The sequence below is a fragment of the Sebastes umbrosus genome, chromosome 16 (genome assembly GCF_015220745.1).
Source record: "Sebastes umbrosus isolate fSebUmb1 chromosome 16, fSebUmb1.pri, whole genome shotgun sequence".
Lineage (NCBI taxonomy): Eukaryota > Metazoa > Chordata > Actinopteri > Perciformes > Sebastidae > Sebastes > Sebastes umbrosus.
This window is the reverse complement of record NC_051284.1, coordinates 23,196,376-23,216,965: the sequence shown is the minus strand read 5'-3', so window position 1 is coordinate 23,216,965 and position 20,590 is coordinate 23,196,376. Positions and strand designations below refer to the sequence as shown.

The 20,590-nt window shown below is 41.8% G+C and overlaps 1 protein-coding gene across 2 annotated transcripts in view; it reads right to left on the bottom strand.

Annotated features, from left to right (window-relative positions):
• Window positions 1–12,553, bottom strand: part of LOC119474383 (nardilysin-like) — a 29,098-nt gene extending 16,545 nt beyond the window's left edge. The window contains exons 1-12 of one of the 2 annotated variants that reach the window (XM_037746395.1): window positions 12,446–12,553; window positions 11,692–11,963; window positions 10,566–10,785; window positions 9,213–9,294; window positions 8,208–8,361; window positions 7,263–7,336; window positions 7,021–7,116; window positions 6,693–6,815; window positions 3,713–3,770; window positions 2,091–2,164; window positions 1,220–1,289; window positions 865–942 (exon numbers count right to left, since the gene is read on the bottom strand). In XM_037746395.1, the coding sequence (XP_037602323.1) occupies window positions 865–942; window positions 1,220–1,289; window positions 2,091–2,164; window positions 3,713–3,770; window positions 6,693–6,815; window positions 7,021–7,116; window positions 7,263–7,336; window positions 8,208–8,361; window positions 9,213–9,294; window positions 10,566–10,785; window positions 11,692–11,912 (1,250 nt within the window). In that variant the 5' untranslated portion in view covers window positions 11,913–11,963; window positions 12,446–12,553. The other variant, XM_037746394.1, reaches the window with a different exon arrangement.
• Window positions 12,554–20,590: the final 8,037 nt, after the last annotated feature.

Sequence of the window (20,590 nt, the reverse complement as noted above, 5' to 3'; positions counted from 1 at the left end):
CCGCAGCTTTAAAAATGAAAAACAACTTGCAGAGATTTGAAACTTTCTAGAGCTGGGTAATTCGTCACATCATGTCTGCTTTTATCTGCATGGAGACATGTTCTAGTGCTATGATGGATCGCACCAAGCGAGTTTTATATCTCATAGATTTCATACTGCACTGAAATGAGCTGAAACCAGTGGTATAGAGTATACAGTTTTATTCTCTTGTATAATAAATGCACTAAAACCTGCAAAAAAAATGCTGGTCTGGTCTTTTAAACTTTAAGGCATCTGATCAGTTGAGCTCCAAAACAGTGTGTGTGACGGACACACACATAGACAGACCAATCCCCAATTTCACTGCAGGGGACAACAATGGCCCAATTTCAAACCAACCTCTCGGCTGAACTCAATAAAAACAAGCACTCTACTGCCTCAGCAGTTTGCTTCGACTGGGAATTGAGACCGAGCACACTCAAATTTCACTGTTGTCATTTATCAACAATTGAAAACAGCACACACAGTAAATAGGAATATTCTATCAAACGCTCCAAGTGGTGCTGATGGTAAAGGGACTATTGGATGGTCTCTTGGTATTGTGGGACCACAGAGGGTTTGTCGCATCACTTTGCCACTTAGCAACAAGAGGCTGAAATGCTCTCGTGTAGCCACATCCACGATGGGATGAGAATGTATGAATCACGTCGTCAAGTGGGCTGGCAAAGTGTATAGTTTGAAGATTGGGCTCCGACACTCGGGCCTTTCGCTCAGAGCTTGAAAAAGCTCATGTATACCCAGCAAATTGAAGACCTTTTAATTGGGTTTTTTTTTTGGAGCGCCCTTGAATCAGAAAAACAAACAGACAGAGGCAATAACACTCACTTCTTCCTGAGCACTGAGAGGATGCTTCCTGTGCCTTCATGGCCAATCAGCCAAGAGATGTAGTGGAGAGGCTTCACTCTGAAAAGAGGAGGGAAGAACATGAAAAGGAGAAACAAAAAACATTGATGCAATCCCTCTACAATCAGGGCAAAACATGGTATCTTTTGGCTGGTCTGATTCTGTTTATATGAAGAGGCAGCACTCTGGAGAAAGGAGACGGGGACATGAGGGAAAAGGAGAAACAAACACTTTTGATGCAATTTATTCCAAGTCTGGGGAAAGTACAGTCTGCTGTGGGTTGCCTCATTCTGCATTTATGTGCACATATATTGTATATTTACTGTATGTAGCTCACCTGTAGTATTTCTCCTGAGGGGGGAGGGCCCAGGTGATATTCAAAGCATGAACTTTCCTAACAGGGACAACTGCAAACACACAGACACAAAGTTAGAGAAACACCATGATAGAAGGATAACTTTCGCTTATCACTGCTGGCTTCTATTTCCTTGACCTTTTTGGCTCGTGATGCATTAATACAAAGCAGCTATGAGACTCTGAAACATCTCATTAGTTTGCATATGTTAACAAATTGTAAGTAGTTCAACCAAAACATTTATTTTTCCATCTCAGACTGCTCTATTTAAACACATGAAGAGGTACAAATCTAAAGTAATGTAAAGAAAAAAGCAAAGATTAGAACAAAATCTGAAAAAATAAACCTATTTCTGCAATGCAAAAAAATATAAAAGAAATATATCTTTCTGTTTTACTATCCTTTAAACCAGAGGTTCCCAACGTGGGGTCTGGGCGCCAAAGATCACGGAGGGTGGGAGAAGATTTGTCTGCTCTGAGGTTTTCAAAATTAGATTTGCAAATGTATAACTAAAATCATAATTATTGTAAAGTCCAAAAGTCAAAATGTATTGAAAAAAGCTAGATGTAGTCAATACAATTGTTTTTATCTAACAAAATATTCTGCTTCAATGGATATTTGTTGGCGTTTAGCCTTTCAAAAACAACATTTTCACTGCGGTCAAAAACCTGCCTGCTCACACACTGACAAGTTATGTTCATTAAAGATAGCTGGTTTATTAAAAAAAAGACTAATTCATTTAACTGACTCACTTTAAGGGGCTACAAGGAAATAGGTTGGGAACCACTGTTTTAAACAATCTCCTGACCCCCTCAGATTCATTTAGAGGTTAGGTTGAGAGACTGATCAGTACCTCTGTAGAGCTGGTTGAAGGCCGGTGTGTCAAAAGGATCCAGCATGTCAGAGAAATCGGGCTTAGACAGATCACTGCAGACGAAAAAAACAGAATGATGAGAAACAAGAGTGATGATGCTGCATCAATTAAACAATGCCAATATGTCACTAAACATACATGCCTTACCATACCCATCATAATTGTAAAAATCGAATTGCGTATGTTTTTTAACAACAGAAAAAACATTTGTTCTAATGTAATTACATTGACTATTTTCAACAAGAGATAATTGAAAAAAATTATTGAAGTTTAAAGATAATTGTCTCCAATTATCACTTACATCTCACGAAAATAGCACCTTGTTTCTGCCTAACTCCAAAATGTTAACTTTTTATATGTTTTCAGTGAGATGAAAAGGAATGTAAAGGAGTTAAAAGGCAACTTCAGTATTTTTCAACCCTATTTTCCCATGTTTTTGTGTCTAACTGACTAATAGGGACAACAATTTCTGAAATTGCTCCAGTATTGAGGGAGACCGCTGCAGCCGCCAGCCGCTAAACAGGCTGTGATGTAATCATTTGGGGCAACCTGGCACTGTCAGTTTACGTCCACTAAAAGTGCTTGTTTTTGCCACGGACAGGCTCAGATTGTTATTATAAGAGTCTGACAACATTATGGAAAGAATCCTACAGAGAAATAAAACTTTTTCCTACCTTTCTCTTCCTGTTTGTTGTTATGTCATGTGACTTGTTGCCGCAAGACAATGGTGCGAACGTAAGTGAGAATGGAGAGAGGAGTGCCGGTGTTGTCAGAGTTTGTTGTGTTGGAGTACAGAAAGCGTGGCATAGTGTTATCTAAAAGATTTTCAATGTCATGGCTGAATATTTAGATGGTTTTGAAAATGTGGCTGTGACGGGAGAGCGAGACGCACAATAACAAACAGACCGGATCAAGCGAAAGGTAAGAAATACGTTTTATTTCTCTGTAGGCTCCTTTCCATAATGTTGCCAGACACTTATAATAACAATCGGAGTCAAAAACAAGCACTTTTAGTGGACGTTTAGTGGACGTTTAGTGGACTGATGGTGCCAGGTTGCCCCGGGCGATTACATTACAGCTTGTTTAGCGGCTGGCGGCTGCAGCGTTTTCCTTCCAATTTCAAAAAGTGTTGTCCCCGTTAGTCACTTCGACACAAAAACATGGATGAAAAACACCAAAGCTACCCTTTAAGGTTTGCAATATTCTTTAAGCTCATAGATGAGAGAACATTTCATCAACCCATACACAGTCCTTTAATTGAAATTGAATGAAAAAGCATGAAAAACTGGAGGTTATGTGGTTTCACAGCGATATGCATGTTGATTCTCTAAAAGAAAAACCGGCCGCAGTGACTCATAAAGCAGAGTGGAGTTCTGTAAGAAAACACTAATTCAGTTCAGCTTCAGGGAGAAATTATCCCTTTCAGGTGTATGATGTTGAAAAAAAAAAAAAAAAAAAAAGACGAGGTGAAGCGAGGTAAAGAGAGACGGAGGAAGGCTTGACATTTACATTTGAGCAAAGTCTCAAAGGATATTCAGACTCAATCTATATCACAGCAGCACCTCATCACGGTGACTGAGAGCCTCTTCTCCAATACTCACTTGTTAGGCACCTTGCTGAAGATCTCTCTCACCCACTTCTCCAGAGTGTCCAGCTTCTCTAAAGGACACACCGAGTGAAGGAGGAGAAATTGGAGTTCAAGTGCGTCTCAATAATTCTGGATGAAAAACTCATCATTCTGGGTTTGGGAGTTTGAGTCGCTGACTACACATTTAAAAAGGCCCAATCCATAAACGTTTTTTTTGCTTAAATTGTTTTATTATTATAGATACAGATACAGCTATGATCACATGTATAATTGTGGTCAACATATAATTGAAAAGTTAATTATATGTCAATTACATGTTGACCACAATTATACATGTGACATTAAAATAATGAATATTGTTTATAAAAAAATGAAAAGTTAATTATATGTCAATTACATGTTGACCACAATTGTACATGTGATTATAGCTGTATCTGTATCTATAATAATAAAACAATTTAAGCAAAACCGTTTATGGATTGGGCCTTTTTAAATGTGTATTCAACGCCTCAAACTCCCAAACCCAGAATTATGAGTTTTCAGCCAGAATAATCACATGTATAATTAAAACATATAATTGAAAAGTCACCACTTTCTGTGTTTCTAACCAAATAATACTTGATGATATACACCTGTTTAACTGTTGTTTTCATATTAGTAGTGAAGAAAGTAGTAAAATATCATAAAAAAAATGAACTGTGTTATACAGTATATATATATATATATATATATATATATATATAAAAAAGCCAGGGCTGTCGAAGTTAACGCGATAACGCAAATTTGTTTTAACGCCACTAATTTCTTTAACGCATAAACCTAAGGAATCCATTGGTACCAACCATGTCGTGTATAGCTTATGCAATATATAGTGTATATATATATATATATATATATATATATATATATATATGTCATTGTTTCACTGTAACCAGCAGAGTAGAGTCCCTCTTTACTGTGTGGGATTCAAAATAACACACAAGGGCTTCATAGAAAAATAAGCATGCATGTTTTTCTCATTGATAAAAGCCTCCCTGTTTACTAAGCACCCTCCCACAGTAGGGGTATCTATACTAACAGTATCAATAGCATAAATATGAAGTTGGATTCCGTCACTCCTCTTTGTGCAAGCATTCAGTGCTTGAGGAAAAACACTCCCGCCCTGCACGCAGCATGAGATCAGATTGTGATTGAATGCTCACAGCATGATGGAAAAAAGGCCAATTATTGACTTTATTCTTTAATAAAACAATGTGACACTGAATCTTTTCAGCCCAGTCTGTTTGGCTGTGCTGTAAATGGATACAGACGTTGCTCTTCTTCAGCAATTCTGACAGAAGCTGATCAAGGAGAGTTTTTCTGCCTCCAGAAATAGATACTCGTGTCATTCAGATGGACCAACCAGGACTTAAACCTTAAAAAGAATAACTTAAAGCTGCTATAAATCACTTTTTCTAGTGACCGCAACTTCACTGGTTTGGTTCACTCTCACCGTTATCGTCAGGATTGTTTCCAGCCGTGGTTACGTCAGAAAAAAAGCTCTCATAAACCCACTGTAAACTTATAGCCCCACTTAGTGGCTAGGTTGTGAACACGGTGGAGCATTTAGCAGCTAAAGAGCCTGATATTTTCCTCAGGAGTTGGTGGAGACCAAAATAGAGTTAGAAGTAGAATGAGTATTGGACTTCCATTCATAACGTGCACACAAATAAGACGCCAAATGAATGTTGTCCCATATCCACTAGATGTCTAAATAAGCAACCGTTTGCCAGAAACTTCGCTATACCAACTTTATAATGTGATAATAATGTGTGTGTTTACAGCTCGATGCACTACCTGAAAGTAACCAAAATCAATAAATGCTGTTTTAAAGTGGCTTTTCATCTCGGAAAACGAATTTCAACTTTATCGGTTTTCATATTTCCTTATTAGTAGTTAACACTACTACGAGGAACTTTCATTTCGTGTTGATTCTGTCGGTCCATGTGGACAAGAACGGTAGTGTTTCTGAGCACCAGTGTCCCTTTAGAAAACCTCTCATTTTACTGCAGCAGGGTCTGACAGTCTGCCTTGCACAGTCCTGGTTCTGGTTCCCCAATACCTCCCTTCCCTCCAGTGGGCCCAGCAGTAAGGCCTGTGCCCTCAGCAACGTAATGTCTGTGATGGGTCCCAGCAGGGAACAGCGGAGCCCCGAGGCAAAGCTGCCAGAGCTCCGACTGCAGGTCAAAGGAGGTGGCAGCAAAAGCCGGATCTGGGTCGATCTGCAGCCAGAGGCCCCGCTAGTGGAGTCTGAGCTGAAGGGAGTTTCTCGTGACGTAAATCGCTTCGTCTGATTTCTCGGGGAATCGGACCCCTTTGACAGGCATTGAGAATAATTGTTTAGAAATATCCACTAGTCTCGCTGATGGTCTTGTTCGCTTATGTAGGTCATATAGAGGCATTGGTATTAAATTGAGACTGTTTCATAACCAGTTAAAAGTTCCTCACAGAAACTTTAAATGCTGCATCATTTTCCAGAAATCACCATGACACCTTTGCATCACTTTACAGTAGCTGATTTAGGTGAAGGCAGATTTTAAATAGCACTGGAGGTTTCAGCAGGAATACAGAAAGCAAATAATTCAGCCGTTTTATTATGAGTATGATTTTTTTCTCAGCACAAATGTCAACACTAGTCATTATTTTACTTGCATTCAGCAGTTAATTAGTCGCGTGACATTTTCCGTGAAACCCTGAAAACACATGTTAGATATTCTGTATCTGACTTTGTTTTGAGAAATATTTCAATTTGAGTTGATTCAGAAATGATTAAACCACAGTCGGCTGAACGTGGATGAATCCTTATTAGAGCCGCGACTAATTATGTTTTTAATTGTCCGTTAATGTACAGATTGCTTTTTCAATTAATTCATTTGTTGTATGAAATTATTGAAAAACAGTTCAGTCAATGTACTAATAAGGCTAGTTCTTGATGTATAATAGATTTTGCTGACCTTTTGACTGCACAGCCAGAGTCATGTAGTGGGCAGAGTAGTGTTTCTTCCAGAAGGCGCGCAGTCGCTTATAGACATTGATCTTCTTCTCCTTTGGCTCGTGCTTCAGCGTCTGGGCATTCCCTGGTGTTGTCACAAGTAAGCAATCAATTCAGCAGAACTATAAAACAACTGTAAAAAAAAAAAATACCTTTTACAAATGCAGGGATATCAGCAAGAAAGGAAAAACTTGGCGTCTGTCTCAGCACTCCTGTTTGTTATTGCTGAACATACCCCAAGGAGGCCCTGTGTGTATTATGCGTCCCAGCGGTTGTGTTTACCAACTCACCCCAGCAGAACTTGCCCATAGGGTGTCCAGGTTTGGCCAAACTGCCAAACAGCATCTCCTTCCTGTGGGAGTCCGACGGCTTCGCCAGCTGGTACTCTGACAGACAGAAGGAGACGTATAAAAACTAGAGACGACAAGAGGAAAACGGTAATGTGCAAAAGAGCAGCAATAAAAGTTTAACTCCAAGAACAGCTGAAATTTAACTTCTCAGCGCGGAGTAGGAGAGATGCGCCGAGACTCACCGCTGTCAACGGCCTCCACCTCCCTATCGATGGCGTCTCGGATCATCAGGGGGCAGATGAAGAACTGAGCCCACCTAAGAGGGTGAAGGGACAGAAAGGCTACAATCAGGGGGCCACATACCGGCCAGAGAGAAAGGACACCGGTCAGACGGAGACAATCAGATGTAGACCGATACAGACGAGACAACAGCAGGGCGGCGGGCGGCTGATTGAGCCTGTAATGTTTGTCCGAGTCTGTTCGTTCACATCAGGAGTCTGCGTTACATCATGTCCTGTGACTCATCAGATTCTGACACATGGATTTCAGCTGTTTTGCCACAGTTAAAAGATGCTTCCCCCGTAGTATTTAGACAGGGTCACATATGTTGTCACAGTGAAATCACAGCTATCAAATGGGAGCACTATACTGGATAACAGTCAAAATAAAGCATTCAATAAAGTGTGATAAAAAACCAAAACATTTGCAGTGATAATAAAGCTAAAATTCCTGTCACAGAATCCAGTGCAATGCTGGTAGTACCAGCAGTCTGTAAGTTCAAACTTAGCTTAGTTATAACATGTTTACTAAGTGGAGATTTACACATGATTAAATGAAAACAGCTCAGACCACTAGGGTGGACATTTCTTAAGTTTTATTGGTGCATCTCAATCCTGAACTGGTTTGTCGATGTCCAACAGAGTACAAGTTAAAAACAGGATAGTGTGTTTTCTCTGTATGTACAACCCGGAAGAGTCTTGCCACAAAGTTTTGAAAGAGCCATCATCTTCTAGTTGGTATGTAAGAAGTTTTAAACATATCTTGTGTGTGTTTTTTGGAGTTTACTTTCTCCTTTCCTTATTCCTGTGTTTTGTGTTTATGTGAAAATCACTGGATGGATCACAAGAAGTCCACTTCTTAAGAGCGACTTCTCCGAAAACAAAAAAAACCCTCTGATCCTCCCTCACCTGTCAAGAGCCTCTTTGAAGCTTTTCCTCTGGACGTCAAACTGGAAGATGGTCCTCTCGCAGTCGGTGGAGGCGTTGTCGCTCCCACCATGCTTCTTGAGGAAAGCATCAAAGCCATTTTCTGAGGGGTACTTCTCGCTGCCCATGAACACCACTGGGACACAACGGGAAAACAGTAGTAGGGGGGGGAGAGAAGAGATAAAGTTGTAAATCAAAAAATAAAGAAGTTTTATAGGAGAAATCCACCACAGCTACTTGGTTGATGTGCGTTGCGTTTGTGGTCTTCTTATTTCTGTGGAAAGCTGGCCAAAGAGACGTTGTGGCATTATATTTCCCGCTGAGCCGCGACACAATTTGATGGCGTTTTTAACATTTGGTGACAGTTTTGATGACAGTCTGTAAGAATGAATGATCAATTCTTTTCAAACAGACCACTTAGGAACAATGTTCAACAGTCACATCGGTAGAGGAGACAGATTTAAAAATTCCTCCACTGACAGTCGACTGGAATGTAATTCATAAGACATTTCAAGAAAAGAGAGCAAACGTTTGCTTTTTTTTTGGACCGGAATAAAAACTTAAAGTTCCTAACCATCTTTGTTGCTTCATTTTTTTTTGCTAGGTGGAGGGTATTTTGGGAAATTATTAACTGAAGTAGAAGTAGACAAAACAGGTTAAGGAAAAGAGGGTACACTGAATAATTTAAAATAACAAAACAACTCCTGGAATGCATTAAACACTGGTTGCTGTTCCTGAGGTTTCTCTCCTTCCCCACATTAAAGTGGAGTTTTGTTCTTGTCCAAATCCAACGAGTCTAAGGATATAGAGTGCTGTATGTCGTACAGACTCTGAGGAAATGTATGATTTGTGATTCTGGGCTATATAAATAAACTATATGTGACTTGACTTGACAGGTGATAGAAAACAATGTAAGAGTACTGTAGAATTTCCTTTTCAAAGAAATGACATGACCCTCTCCGGTTCTCTCTCTGGTTGGTTACTCACTGTGTTCCAGAAAGTGAGCGAGGCCGGGGAGGTCACCGGGGTCGCTGAAGCTGCCCACTCCGACACACAGCGCTGCTGCAGACTGAAACACACACACACACAGGCGTCGTGTTTGAGTCTGCCAATGCTCTTAAAGGATAAGTCTGGCGATATTAGAGTCTGATATTGTTGATTAAAAACTATTAACACCACATGGATGGAGCAAACTATTGCACTGGGTGACATGTTCCTTTTTAACCATGAACAGGGGCACTGTAGTTTATCTTAAGTCATTCCCACATACATTGCCCTGCTGCTGTGAATACTCAGAGGCCTGTCACAATAATTACTATATTGATTTATCGTACAATAGATGGACATGACCTTGATCATTTTTACTTCATGGACATATCGTCCACAGCTCCGGTGTGGAATCATTTCAGGTTTAAGTAGAATGAGAGAAGAATGTTGTTGTTGTTGTTACTTATATCTAATTTATAGCTAATAAGTTGTTACTTTGCACATTTTGTTGACAAAGGTCCAAACCACTGAGAAACTGATTGGCAGGATACTGCCTGTTTAGGAATGAATGACTCTCTATACCCCTGTGCCAAACGTCTAATATTTATTCAAGTGCAAATTGTGTTAACAGAGCCAGACAGTCCATTTCTATTATTATTATTATTATTATTATTTATTGTTGTTGTTTTGGTTGTGTAGTTTTATTTTATTTATGTTTTATTTATTTATGTTTTTTATATTTTTTTCACATACCAATTCCAATGTCTGCATATTCTTAAAAACTAAAAGTTCATTGCTCTTTTAAAGTGTATACTTGCATTATTATTATGTTATTAAATCATCATTATATTGTCAACAAAATTAGTTATCGTGACAGGCCTAAACACTCACACCATCTGTAGCTGCAAACAGTCCCTAATAAATGCAATATTTACTCCAGTATAAGTAATGTTTGGTAAAAACTGCAGTGCACGGCCTTTTTCAGAGAATTATTTACCTTGTTTAACAATGAAATTATATATTGGTTTTTAAAGATTTACGTCTTGGAACGACTGGGAACGGAGCCGAGGGCAGCAGACAGGGCAGGGAAGTATTGAGACACAAACTAAGAAATTAGTTTTGTTCTTTTAATGTTATTTGTTGGCAATGAGAAAAATATATCCTTTAAGTAGCCTGAGTCCTGTGAAAATGTGTCTGCATTTAACATTAGTATAAATAAATTACAGTTTGTGCTGACAATCCTTTTGCATAAATCTACATATCTCATTTCAACACAAACTTGGTTGCAATTTTGTCATCTAGTCTGCTAAAAAAACAACTAATGGAGCTCTCTATTAAGCTCCCCAGGGGTACCTGTTTCTCTGAATTTCTTTTCTTTTTCCCCTCGTTATCATCATCTTCATCATCACTGCCCATCTCATCGTCATCGTCCTCCTCCTCGTCCTCATCTCCAGATTCATCGTCCTCTTCTTCCTCTTCGCCCTCGTCTTCTCCATCCTCGTCTTCGGACGCTGCCAGACTGCTGTAGTCTGAGATGAGCAGAGCTCGCAGCCCGTTGTCCAGCACAATGTATCTGGAGGGAGTAAAAGTCAAAAGGTGAAAGAGCACAGAGAGCTTTGAGGGAAAAAGTGTTGTTTCATTGAGTTTTACAGCATTCATTGTTTTGTCTTATCCTTAACCAGCTGTTAAATCAAATGCCTCTTTGCAGACTCATAGCCTTTTGAGACTATCTTCTTCTCTGCTTTTTTCACAGCACATTTCGCTGTGTATGCCCCACAGAGGCCTGAGGCACTGGCGTGTGCTCATAGCATGAAATCGTCCCATCAAACTACAATAATGCTGTACTGATCCAGCTGGAAGAGAGAGGCGCGGTATCATTTTGGGATCTGGGTTAGTGGATCTGGGTCATTTTCTCAGCACTTTCATGAATATGGGAAAAATAGTATCCTCACATGTGTATCATTGCACGAAAGAATCATATTAATAACAGAGACTGAAGTGCAAAAGATAAATCATGTAGCAGGGCTACAGTGAGTAGATATGTGTGTTTATATATAAATATATGTTCTTGCCTTATTCTTTACCATCATCGTTAAGCATCTTTACATCTAATTGCTCATATGCACGCTCGCATATGACGCGCTCGCATATGACGCGCTCGCGTGTGGCTACGCTGTTCAGACTTTGACTTAACGGCCACAGGTGTCGCTGTTAACAAGCATTTCGGATTCCTACAAACAGTCCCTTTAACTTGTGTTGTATTTGTTAGTTTAGATCTTTCTTCCTTTTTTGTTATTGTTTTTCTTTCCTCCTGGGGTTGGGGGGAGGACCTTTGTATAAGCCTGTGGCTTCTTGACCTCTCCTGACACATTTCTTTTTTTTTTTTTTTCATTGACTGGATTTTGTGCAGTTTTATATATGTGCAAATAAATAAAAAAAAATGTCCTGAAGCTTGGAGCATGGATTTAACTTCCTTTACCTGTACTGTTTGGGGTCACTGGGGGACTTGATGATCTCGCTGTCTCCAACATTGTCCTCTCCTCCTCCTGGTCCTCCTGCAGCAGCAGCAGCAGCAGCAACCAGGCACTCCCTCCTGGACACCGGCTCTGCATCTTCTGCTGAGGCTGCACCACCTTGGACCGGACCTGAAGAGGACTCAGCCGCTGCTGTCTTCCTGGACTTGGTGGTCTTGTTCGTCATCTTCGGCACAGATGATGATGATGATGATGATGAGAGTTTGGCACTGCGGAGCTGATGAAGACCATAAACAACAGGACAGGTCGCTGCTGTCACCGGTAGTTTACTCCTCAGCACGGCAACACACCGTGTCAGCCTGAACACAGCTATGATGAAAACCCTGACTGACTGACTGAGTATAAAACACAGATTAACCAAGAGACCTCACACACACACCAGCAGCCAGCAGCCACCACAATACAGCTATTCACACAGGCTGTCTGGTGGTTTCTATTCATCTAGGTGTCAGCTAAAATACGACCCAGCCAGACCACCCCAACCTGAACCTGAACCTCTCATAGACACACACATAAACCACCACAAAACCCACAAAAACTCCTTTAAAAGTCTCCTTTAAATACACAAAAACACACATGGAGCTACAAGCTGACTAATGTCAACAAACTACTGAATATTCATTACAATAAGCTTCAGTTAATAGTCTGTTTTAAAGGCAAAACGGAGTCAAAACTTTCATTTCGTAGACACCATCATACCTTTCCTCCCTGTTGACAGCAAGGGCCTTAATGTGAATACAAGTGTCTCCCAGCACCAAGCAGCACTCTGATTCGCTGAGGGGATTCGGCCCTTCACTATACCGCGTTCTGATTGGTTCTAAGCGCCAAAAGAGGGCGTGGTTTGGGGTGCTATAACACGTGTTGTGGAGGAGAGTGAGAGGTAGTGATGGGAATTCAGGCTCTTTTTAGTGAGTCGGATCATTTGGCTCAGCTCACTAAGAAAAAGAGTCGGCTCTTTCGGCTCCTAAACGGTTCGTTTTTTTATCACCTTTTTATAATTCAGCCAAATTTAGCGCTGTTTTGATTTTTTATTAGTATGTTTGCAAATATAGGGTTAGGGTAAGGGTTAGGATTACGGTCTGCAGGACAGATAATAATCCACTATACTCATTTTTAACAGTCTCTTCTGCACTATTTTAACTTTTTTTAATAGTCGTGTATCACAGCTGTTACACTGCACTATATTCAGTTTTAACAATTTTCTTCATCTCCTTGTATTTTTATATCTGGTATATTTTTTTTGTACTTTGCACTACTAACTTTTTAACTGCTTTTTTACTAACACGTTTTGCACTATGGAACTGTGATGCTGGAAACTTGAATTTCCCTCAGGATTAATGAAGTTACTATCTATCTATCTATCTATCTATCTATATCACTTAAATTATTCAATATAATTATACTAAACCCTATCATTTCCTGAATACCATAATTTTACAAGCTGCTTCGTTTCCGACTGTCACTCATCTTGTCTGCTATTTGCGCACCGCACTCCTCTCTCTCTTTCTCTCCTCCTCTCCCTCCTGCTCTGTACCTGTAGACCGTCAGCGCGCCGCGCACCCCCGCCCCTCCCTGCTTGATGGTATTATCCTTGTCTGTCATCACCTGATTGGTTGCATGGACATCATTAACACAACATTCAGTCACAGTCAGTGCATGGAGTGCCCGTGGCGTGGAGAAGATCGTCCTATCATTCTGCCTTGAATTAAGTAAAGAAAAAAAAAAAACTCCCATCGTTCACTTATAAGAGCCGGCCTAAAGAGCCAGCTCGTTCTCGAGCAACACATCACTAGTGAGAGAGGACAGTGGCAGCGACAAGTAGCCACCTGGATGCAACCAGCAGCTGCCATCCATCTGTTTATGATTATGACTGCTAGATTGAGGATGTTCAAGCGACCACTTGTCATAGCCAGTAGATGTCATTGTATTTTTTTTCATCCTCTTATCCTCAATATAGCCGGCCGGAAGTCAATTGGATGTGAATTATCTTGTCAGCTAGCCACATGACAGCCAAGGTTCAGCATGGAAATTGTACCCCCCACATGTCCTAATGCACCTGTGCAAGGCTCCAAACTGGGCTGATTGGTTTAGGGGCCGCTAGGTGGCAGACATAGGCCACCAGGGATGTTGGGCAAATTAACACCTGATTTGTTAAGGATTGTTTGATGCCTCCCAGGCTCCTATTAAAGGGCTACTATTACCAATCTGTATTTTTTTCCCCCACAGCATTTCAAGTCTGATAGCCCAATATAACAAATCACAAATTTGCCTCAGGGGGCTGTACAATCTGCACAGCTAAGGACACCCTCTGTCCTTTACAGTAGGGTGAATTAGCCTAATGTGGGACATTTTTTGCATTTCAAACTTCTGAAATATATTGTGATATGAAGCCAATACATTAAATCCACACCCAGTACCACTCCGAAATCCCCCAGGATGTGTCCTAATCAAACCGAAAAAGAAAAATCACACTCATAAAAGAAATGGTTGACATATTAGTGATTATTTCCTAATGTGGGAAAGTCATATCCGAAATGTGGGACACTGAAAAGTCTGTTAAAAAGCTTAAATCACCTTAATTATAATGTAGGAAACACATGCAATCCCATATTCAGTTATTTTACCACTTACAATGTTTGACTATAATAGTTTTGAAACATTTAGGCATATTAGAAAGACATATATTATCATTTCTGTTATGCAAAGAAAGTATAATTAAATGCACAGCTAAAAAAAAAAAATCATGAATCTGGTGTGAATTGCAACGTTAAAATGTTAAACCATTAAAAGGTTTTCATTTCACTATACAGGGAGCACATATACCCGTATAACAGGCATAGGGCCTGTGACACAAATCGATACATATAATCTGAACATAGATATGAAGAGATGGATGCAGGAGGATGTCAAGCAGCTTCCAGGCGTCGCCAGACAGACCTCCTCTCCACCAAATTTAAATGGCTTTAAATTAAAATTTGATTAATGTTCTTGACATATTCATTTTGAGTAAAAGCAGAGCAAACAGTGGATAAATCTCAAGTGAGTAAACAGAAAAAAAGATAGATTTATGGTAAGGGTTTTCTGCCTGATTAACAATCATCTGATAATTACAGTAATATACTGTAGGCTACCTCATATCACAGTCAAATGTTAAAAAACAGACTCTTATCATGAATAAGCCACATTGACATTTGTCCAATGCCCTTCCTCAGCCTCCCCTCCGCAGCGTGTTGGCATTTCACCCCTCCACTGTGCCAATATGTCCTCCCCCTCACTCACCAGCTCTCCCTCTCTCTGTGTCTCTCTGTCTGAAGCCAATCTGATTTGCCCCTGGGCTTCTGTCGGCAGAAAGAGGTGATAAACACCGCAACCATGACAACCGGCGAGCCAGACACACGCCTGAGTTCCTGTATCCTAATGGCTTTACTTGGCATCCTCTCCTCCCTTAATTCATCAAGTCCAGTCTTCACCTGAGCTGATATTAAGGCGCTCGGGACAGATGGAGGCGGCATGCTTTCCACTACAGTTTGAGCTCTCTCATCCCTCGCCTTTCAAGATAAACTGATGCTAGATCTAACAACACTGTTAACACTAAAACCTCCACATTGCTTAAAATAGACTCCCATTAGTCACAGAGTAAATATTTCCCCAGTCTGATTAAAATTAACAGAAATGTTAGCATATTGATTCCTCTGACTTGCTGCTCCAAAGCAGTCGGACAGAAAAATGAAAGCACTGAGCTGATTCTCACAAATATATCCTATTGATCACTAATGGAGCCCTTGTGAGAACACTGTGAATGATGTTTTTAAGAGTCTTGCGCCATGCAGGCTTACTGTACTGTATAGCAGCTCCCGGTGTGAGTGCAGCAGCCACTGCTCGGCTGAAATTGCAAGGCTGCGGTAATAGCGAAGATAAGCAGCCTATTAGAAGTGTGTGAAAGTGCCTTTACATGCCTCGCCGCCACGTGAAAAAACTCTCAGGGCAGAATGGTTGTGTTAGTGATCGATTGGACGGGGCCTCTGCAAACCATGAAACTTCCCCTTTAACGCCAACACACATGGCCTTTTCATGGTGAGGTACATTGTGTTTGCACGCATCATAAATGCACATTTTTTCCACTTTTTGTGCCCAAATTGAAGGGGGCGCCTCGGGCCTCCCCTGAAAGAGAAAAAAATTGTCTGTGTGAAAATGCAGCTGAATCATTGTATGAATGTATCCCCCTCAGTCAGCTTCCTGGAGAGACGAGTCTTTACCTTGAGTTTCCAAGGGGGCAAGGTTCCCACAGCAACTGATTTCAATCCTAATTAAAACAGGAGATTTGATTAATTAGCTCTACCGCGCGTGTGTGTGTGTGTGTGCTCTCTGTATGTGGCATGTGTGTGGGAGTTCGGCATGTTCTCGTGAGTCACAGTGTATCTTATGTGTAGTTATGCTAAATGAGGATGGGGGTGTTATGTATGCCTATAAGTGTGTTTATGTGTGTGTTCGGGAGCCTGTGGGTAATCCTGTGAATCACTACTGTGTTTCCAGCATGTGTGCTCATGTGTGTGTGTGTTTCATGTCTCCCGGGAGGCTTGTCCTTGCCTGCAGTACTACTGTGTGAATCAGAGGTGAGTCCTCTGGAGCTGCCCTCTGCTTTAATCTGGAGCTAATGACAGAACCACCTGCCCTCCTGGCCATCCTCCTTCTCCTCTTCCTCCCCCCCCATCTCTCTGTTGGTTCCCCTTCTCTCCCTTCAACACACATCTCACAAACCTCCAAACTCCCTCTGCTCATTGTCTCCCTTTCACTGTCTCTATCCCACAACTGGCCTGTTATTTTTCCCTTTTTCCCTCCATCCCCTCCTCCTCCCTCGCTTCCACTTGCTTTCTACTCTTAGTGCCCTTGCTTGCCTCTCTGATTGCCTCATCCCGCTGAGTAACCAGAGAGACTGGGAGGCAGTGCGGGCCACAAAGAAACCAAAACACGTGTTAAGGGACAGCTCAACAGTATGCGAACAACGTGTAGGAGCTTTTTTCTGACCCGTGGATCGGCATTGGGGGAGAGGAATAAACCATTACTCTTGTCCTCGAGTCTTCTTGAGCGTGTGTGCAATTGTGCATGCAAGCCCGTCCCCTGTGGATATCTTAGGAACAAAAGCGTAATTGGGGAGAGCTGCAAAAAAAAGAGAAAGGGATGACCATTTCCTGCAACGTGTCCAAAGTGGAAGAGAAGAAGGAGTGGGCAAAGGGAGGAAAACAAAGAGAGAATTGCGTCTAAACCAGTCTGAATCGACAAAAACCCCACAGGGGAATCAAAGTAAGAAAGTAAAGAGGGAAGAAAGGGGAGTGATATAGAAAGAATCTAAGTATGATCTGACAGACATAATTCAGATGAGAGAAAGAAAAGAGGCTTTGGAGAAGAAGAAAGCGGAGGAGGAAGAAAGGAGAAGTGGCTGAAGTGAAACAGCACGAATCCCCCATCCATTTCACCACCGGACAGCTCCACAGACAGCACTAGGCCAGTATAAATAGATCCCCTACTTTAGAGGCGCCGTCAACGCTCCAAAAAAAGTGCTTTATGTGCTCAGAGCGGCTCCTGCCCCTGGAGAACAGACGCGCAGGTATCTGATGGTGCCTGATAACCATCTTCTCTCAGTTCCTCTCCGTTTGTTTTCTTAATTTAGGGAGCCTCCACGGTTCAACGACAACACTACGGTGAGGAAAAGCAAAGAGTGTTTTTCTCCCAGCTTCTCCGTCACGGGCATCGTTACGCTCTAGACGATATAGCCTCGGGTCTGGGATCACATTACCCCCTGCCACATATCTGGCATCACCAATCACGGAACTGCAGCAAAACCTCATTTCTATACATCAGCTGCATGTTAAAACTTAAATGTGTGCATGTGCTCCACAAATGCATGCGGTCGTGCATACGTGCCCCTGCGTCTGCCAGCCTGTTTCCATTGCAAGTGAGCATTAAGTAGCCTTGTGGGGAGGCTGTAATACAGCCTAATGCACCTGAGAGCCCTGAAATCTATAACCATCATCTACATCTTCCTGATATTACTGGAACCGTCTCTGTTACTGTTTCAGATAGGAATCTCCAGGGAGAGCTTTCCCCTCCACTGCTGTAGGGAGAGGTATATGGGGAGAGAGAGAGAGAGGAAGAGGAGAGAGTGTGTGTGTGTGTGTGAGGCAGAGATGCACCTCTCCATTTCCTCAAGGTGATTCACCTTAATGCACGCTGAAATCAATGTGAAATTGAACTGAAAATTGAACTTTCAGCTCAGTAATGTGGAAGACATGTTGTTATTAAATCTTTTCCTATAGCCATGAAGCCAGCTGACTGATATTTGAACGCTTTTGAATGCTTGTTTTCAACGCTGTGGCACCGCGGTGTCCTTGATGGAGACCCCATTGGTGCACTTGGGGGGCTTCACAAGGGGGGTGCCACTTAGAAGCAGTATTGATGGAGCAGCAGCCACCTTGGTGAACTGGTGTGCTCAACTCAGGGTTGGTGGTGGTGGTGGTGGTGGTGTTGGGGGGGGGCTTCATCGCTCTCCATCTCTGCACCATCTGTTGCACCCACCTGCTTTTGGCAAGACAGGTGTTTTGATGTAGGCCTGTGCAGACATCCAGAGGCCTCCCTGTAATCTCAGCTGTCCTCCTGGTTAGAGCCATGTTGTATTATTTACAGTTTTTTATGTATTTGATTCTCATTTTTCAAAAGTAAATTGTGTTATGCCATTGGAAATGTTTGAAATGCATCAGAATTACGGTCAATTAGTCATGTTGTAGAATGGGCTTTGTGATCCATTTGGACTCTTTTATGTGTGTTTTGCGCTATTAAAGCTGCAGTGGGTAGAAATGAAGCAAATATGATTAAAATAAGTTATTTTTATAAAACAGTCACTATATCCTGACAGTAGTGCATGAGACCAGTAATCTGAAAAAAAAAATCATGTGAATCTGTGTCCTCTGGTGTCCTCCCCAAGCCCCCAGGAAGAGCGCCGGTCTTTGATGCCAATTTCCGTAGTGGCCAAACGGCGGTACTACAACTTTTGTGTCAGTCACGTGATGCCATTGGACCCAAAAATACTTTTTCGCATAGACTTACATTGGGAAAGAGACGTCTGTAACTCAGCGGCTATTCTTTTTTTAGGTAAATCACCTTCCCAGCATGAACACTTGAATAACCCTTATTTTAAATCGTTAGGTCCTTAAAGTTGTCGCCAGCCTGCTCCATGGGCTCAATGGATGTGGAAGATTGCCGGAAGATCCGGGTACTTTTTCAGTCGGAAGTCGAGCCATTTTGGCTTCATGCACCACTGAGCAACTTTCATAGGAATGAACGGGGCCCCGCCTCCAATGCTGTATCCAGTTCTCTTAATACATCCATGGTCCTCCGTTGCTCCTAACAGCATCTGCGAGATTTCACAGACCGGAGGAAAACAACCAGTCAGAGCTGATCTGGAGTCTGCCGTCCAGCTTCCTGCTATGAAAGCCACGAGTCAATCACTGGCGAACTCCGACCAAACGGTCAAACTAGGCAGCGCTGATCAAATATGAATATTCTGTTACTCAAATTCCTATTTCTCAATTGTTTTCAGAAACATCTTGTAGTGTACTGTTTAGCTGTAAAATGAGAAAGTTTGTGACTCAGCAGCGAGATCAGTTGAGGAAATACCAAGCACCGCCCACCAGCCAGAGCACAGCCAATAGGAACGCTCACTAGGAACGCTGTCTCTCTAAAATGACCCATGACCTCTGATTTTTTAAAAACCTGAAAACAGAGCCATGAGGAGATGCCTAGAAGTCTAGTTTTCTCTCAGAACACTTGAATTACAATATGCTGAAAGGCTATTATGGAATATTTGATGCCAAAAACTGGTTGCCTACTGAATTTTTAAGACCTGCTCCTCTAGTCTGTCCTGCTATTGGACAATTTGGATGTGTCCCTTTAAGTCTGACTGGTGGCTTCAATGGAGCAGGATGGGGAGCCACAATTTTCCTTGCTGCAGATTGTAGACTGTAATTTTAGTTATTTCCATCATTGCATATGGATATATTTTTGTTTATTTTCATGGAATAAACTTCTTTCACTGACAATACAAGCCTCATCTCTTGGATAGCTGACCAAGGAGTGTCTGCAGAATGCAAAGAGGAAAAGTTGGGACATCTCCACTGAGTCAGAAGAAGCCTTTATTATAACAAGCTGCCACTATCAAACTAACTAACTACACCCCTCATAATAAAAAGTCACCACAGTTTTCCACCGACAGACCGATGCGTGCTCGTGCGCGTGTATGTGTGCGTGCGCGACGGGGAGCCAGCTGGCACGAGTCTCCATGGTAACACACACTGGTTTCACTAAAAATCCGTCGTTGGTGCTTAAGGGCAAGAAGAGGAGAGATGAATAAACTAATGAGATTATAAATTATTGTCGGTATAGCTGAACAGTCGGGGTGTTTTTTGTTTTTTTTGTTACCAGACTGCACACGAGGGCAACGTGAGGAGAAAGTTTATAGGGGCCTCTTTATTGTCTGTAATGTGTTTATTATGATGAAGAGGAGGAGGTGAAGGAGGAACCCAAACCCTGCGCGCTTTTTTCTTTTTTACGCATCATATCCAAACAGTTGCGCGTCGCCTCTTATTGCATGATTAATTCCGGCCCCCCTCTCCACCCTCCTCCTCTTCCTCCATCCTCCTCTTCCTCCACCTCTATGAATTACCCAGTTGTGTGTTTGAGATGAAGAGAGGATTCTCCATCACTACGCAGAGTACAACTGCGCGCATGTCCAGCGGTCCAGTGCCGCAGCTCCCACGGGCTGCACTGTGGAGAAGCGGACCTGCATCCTAA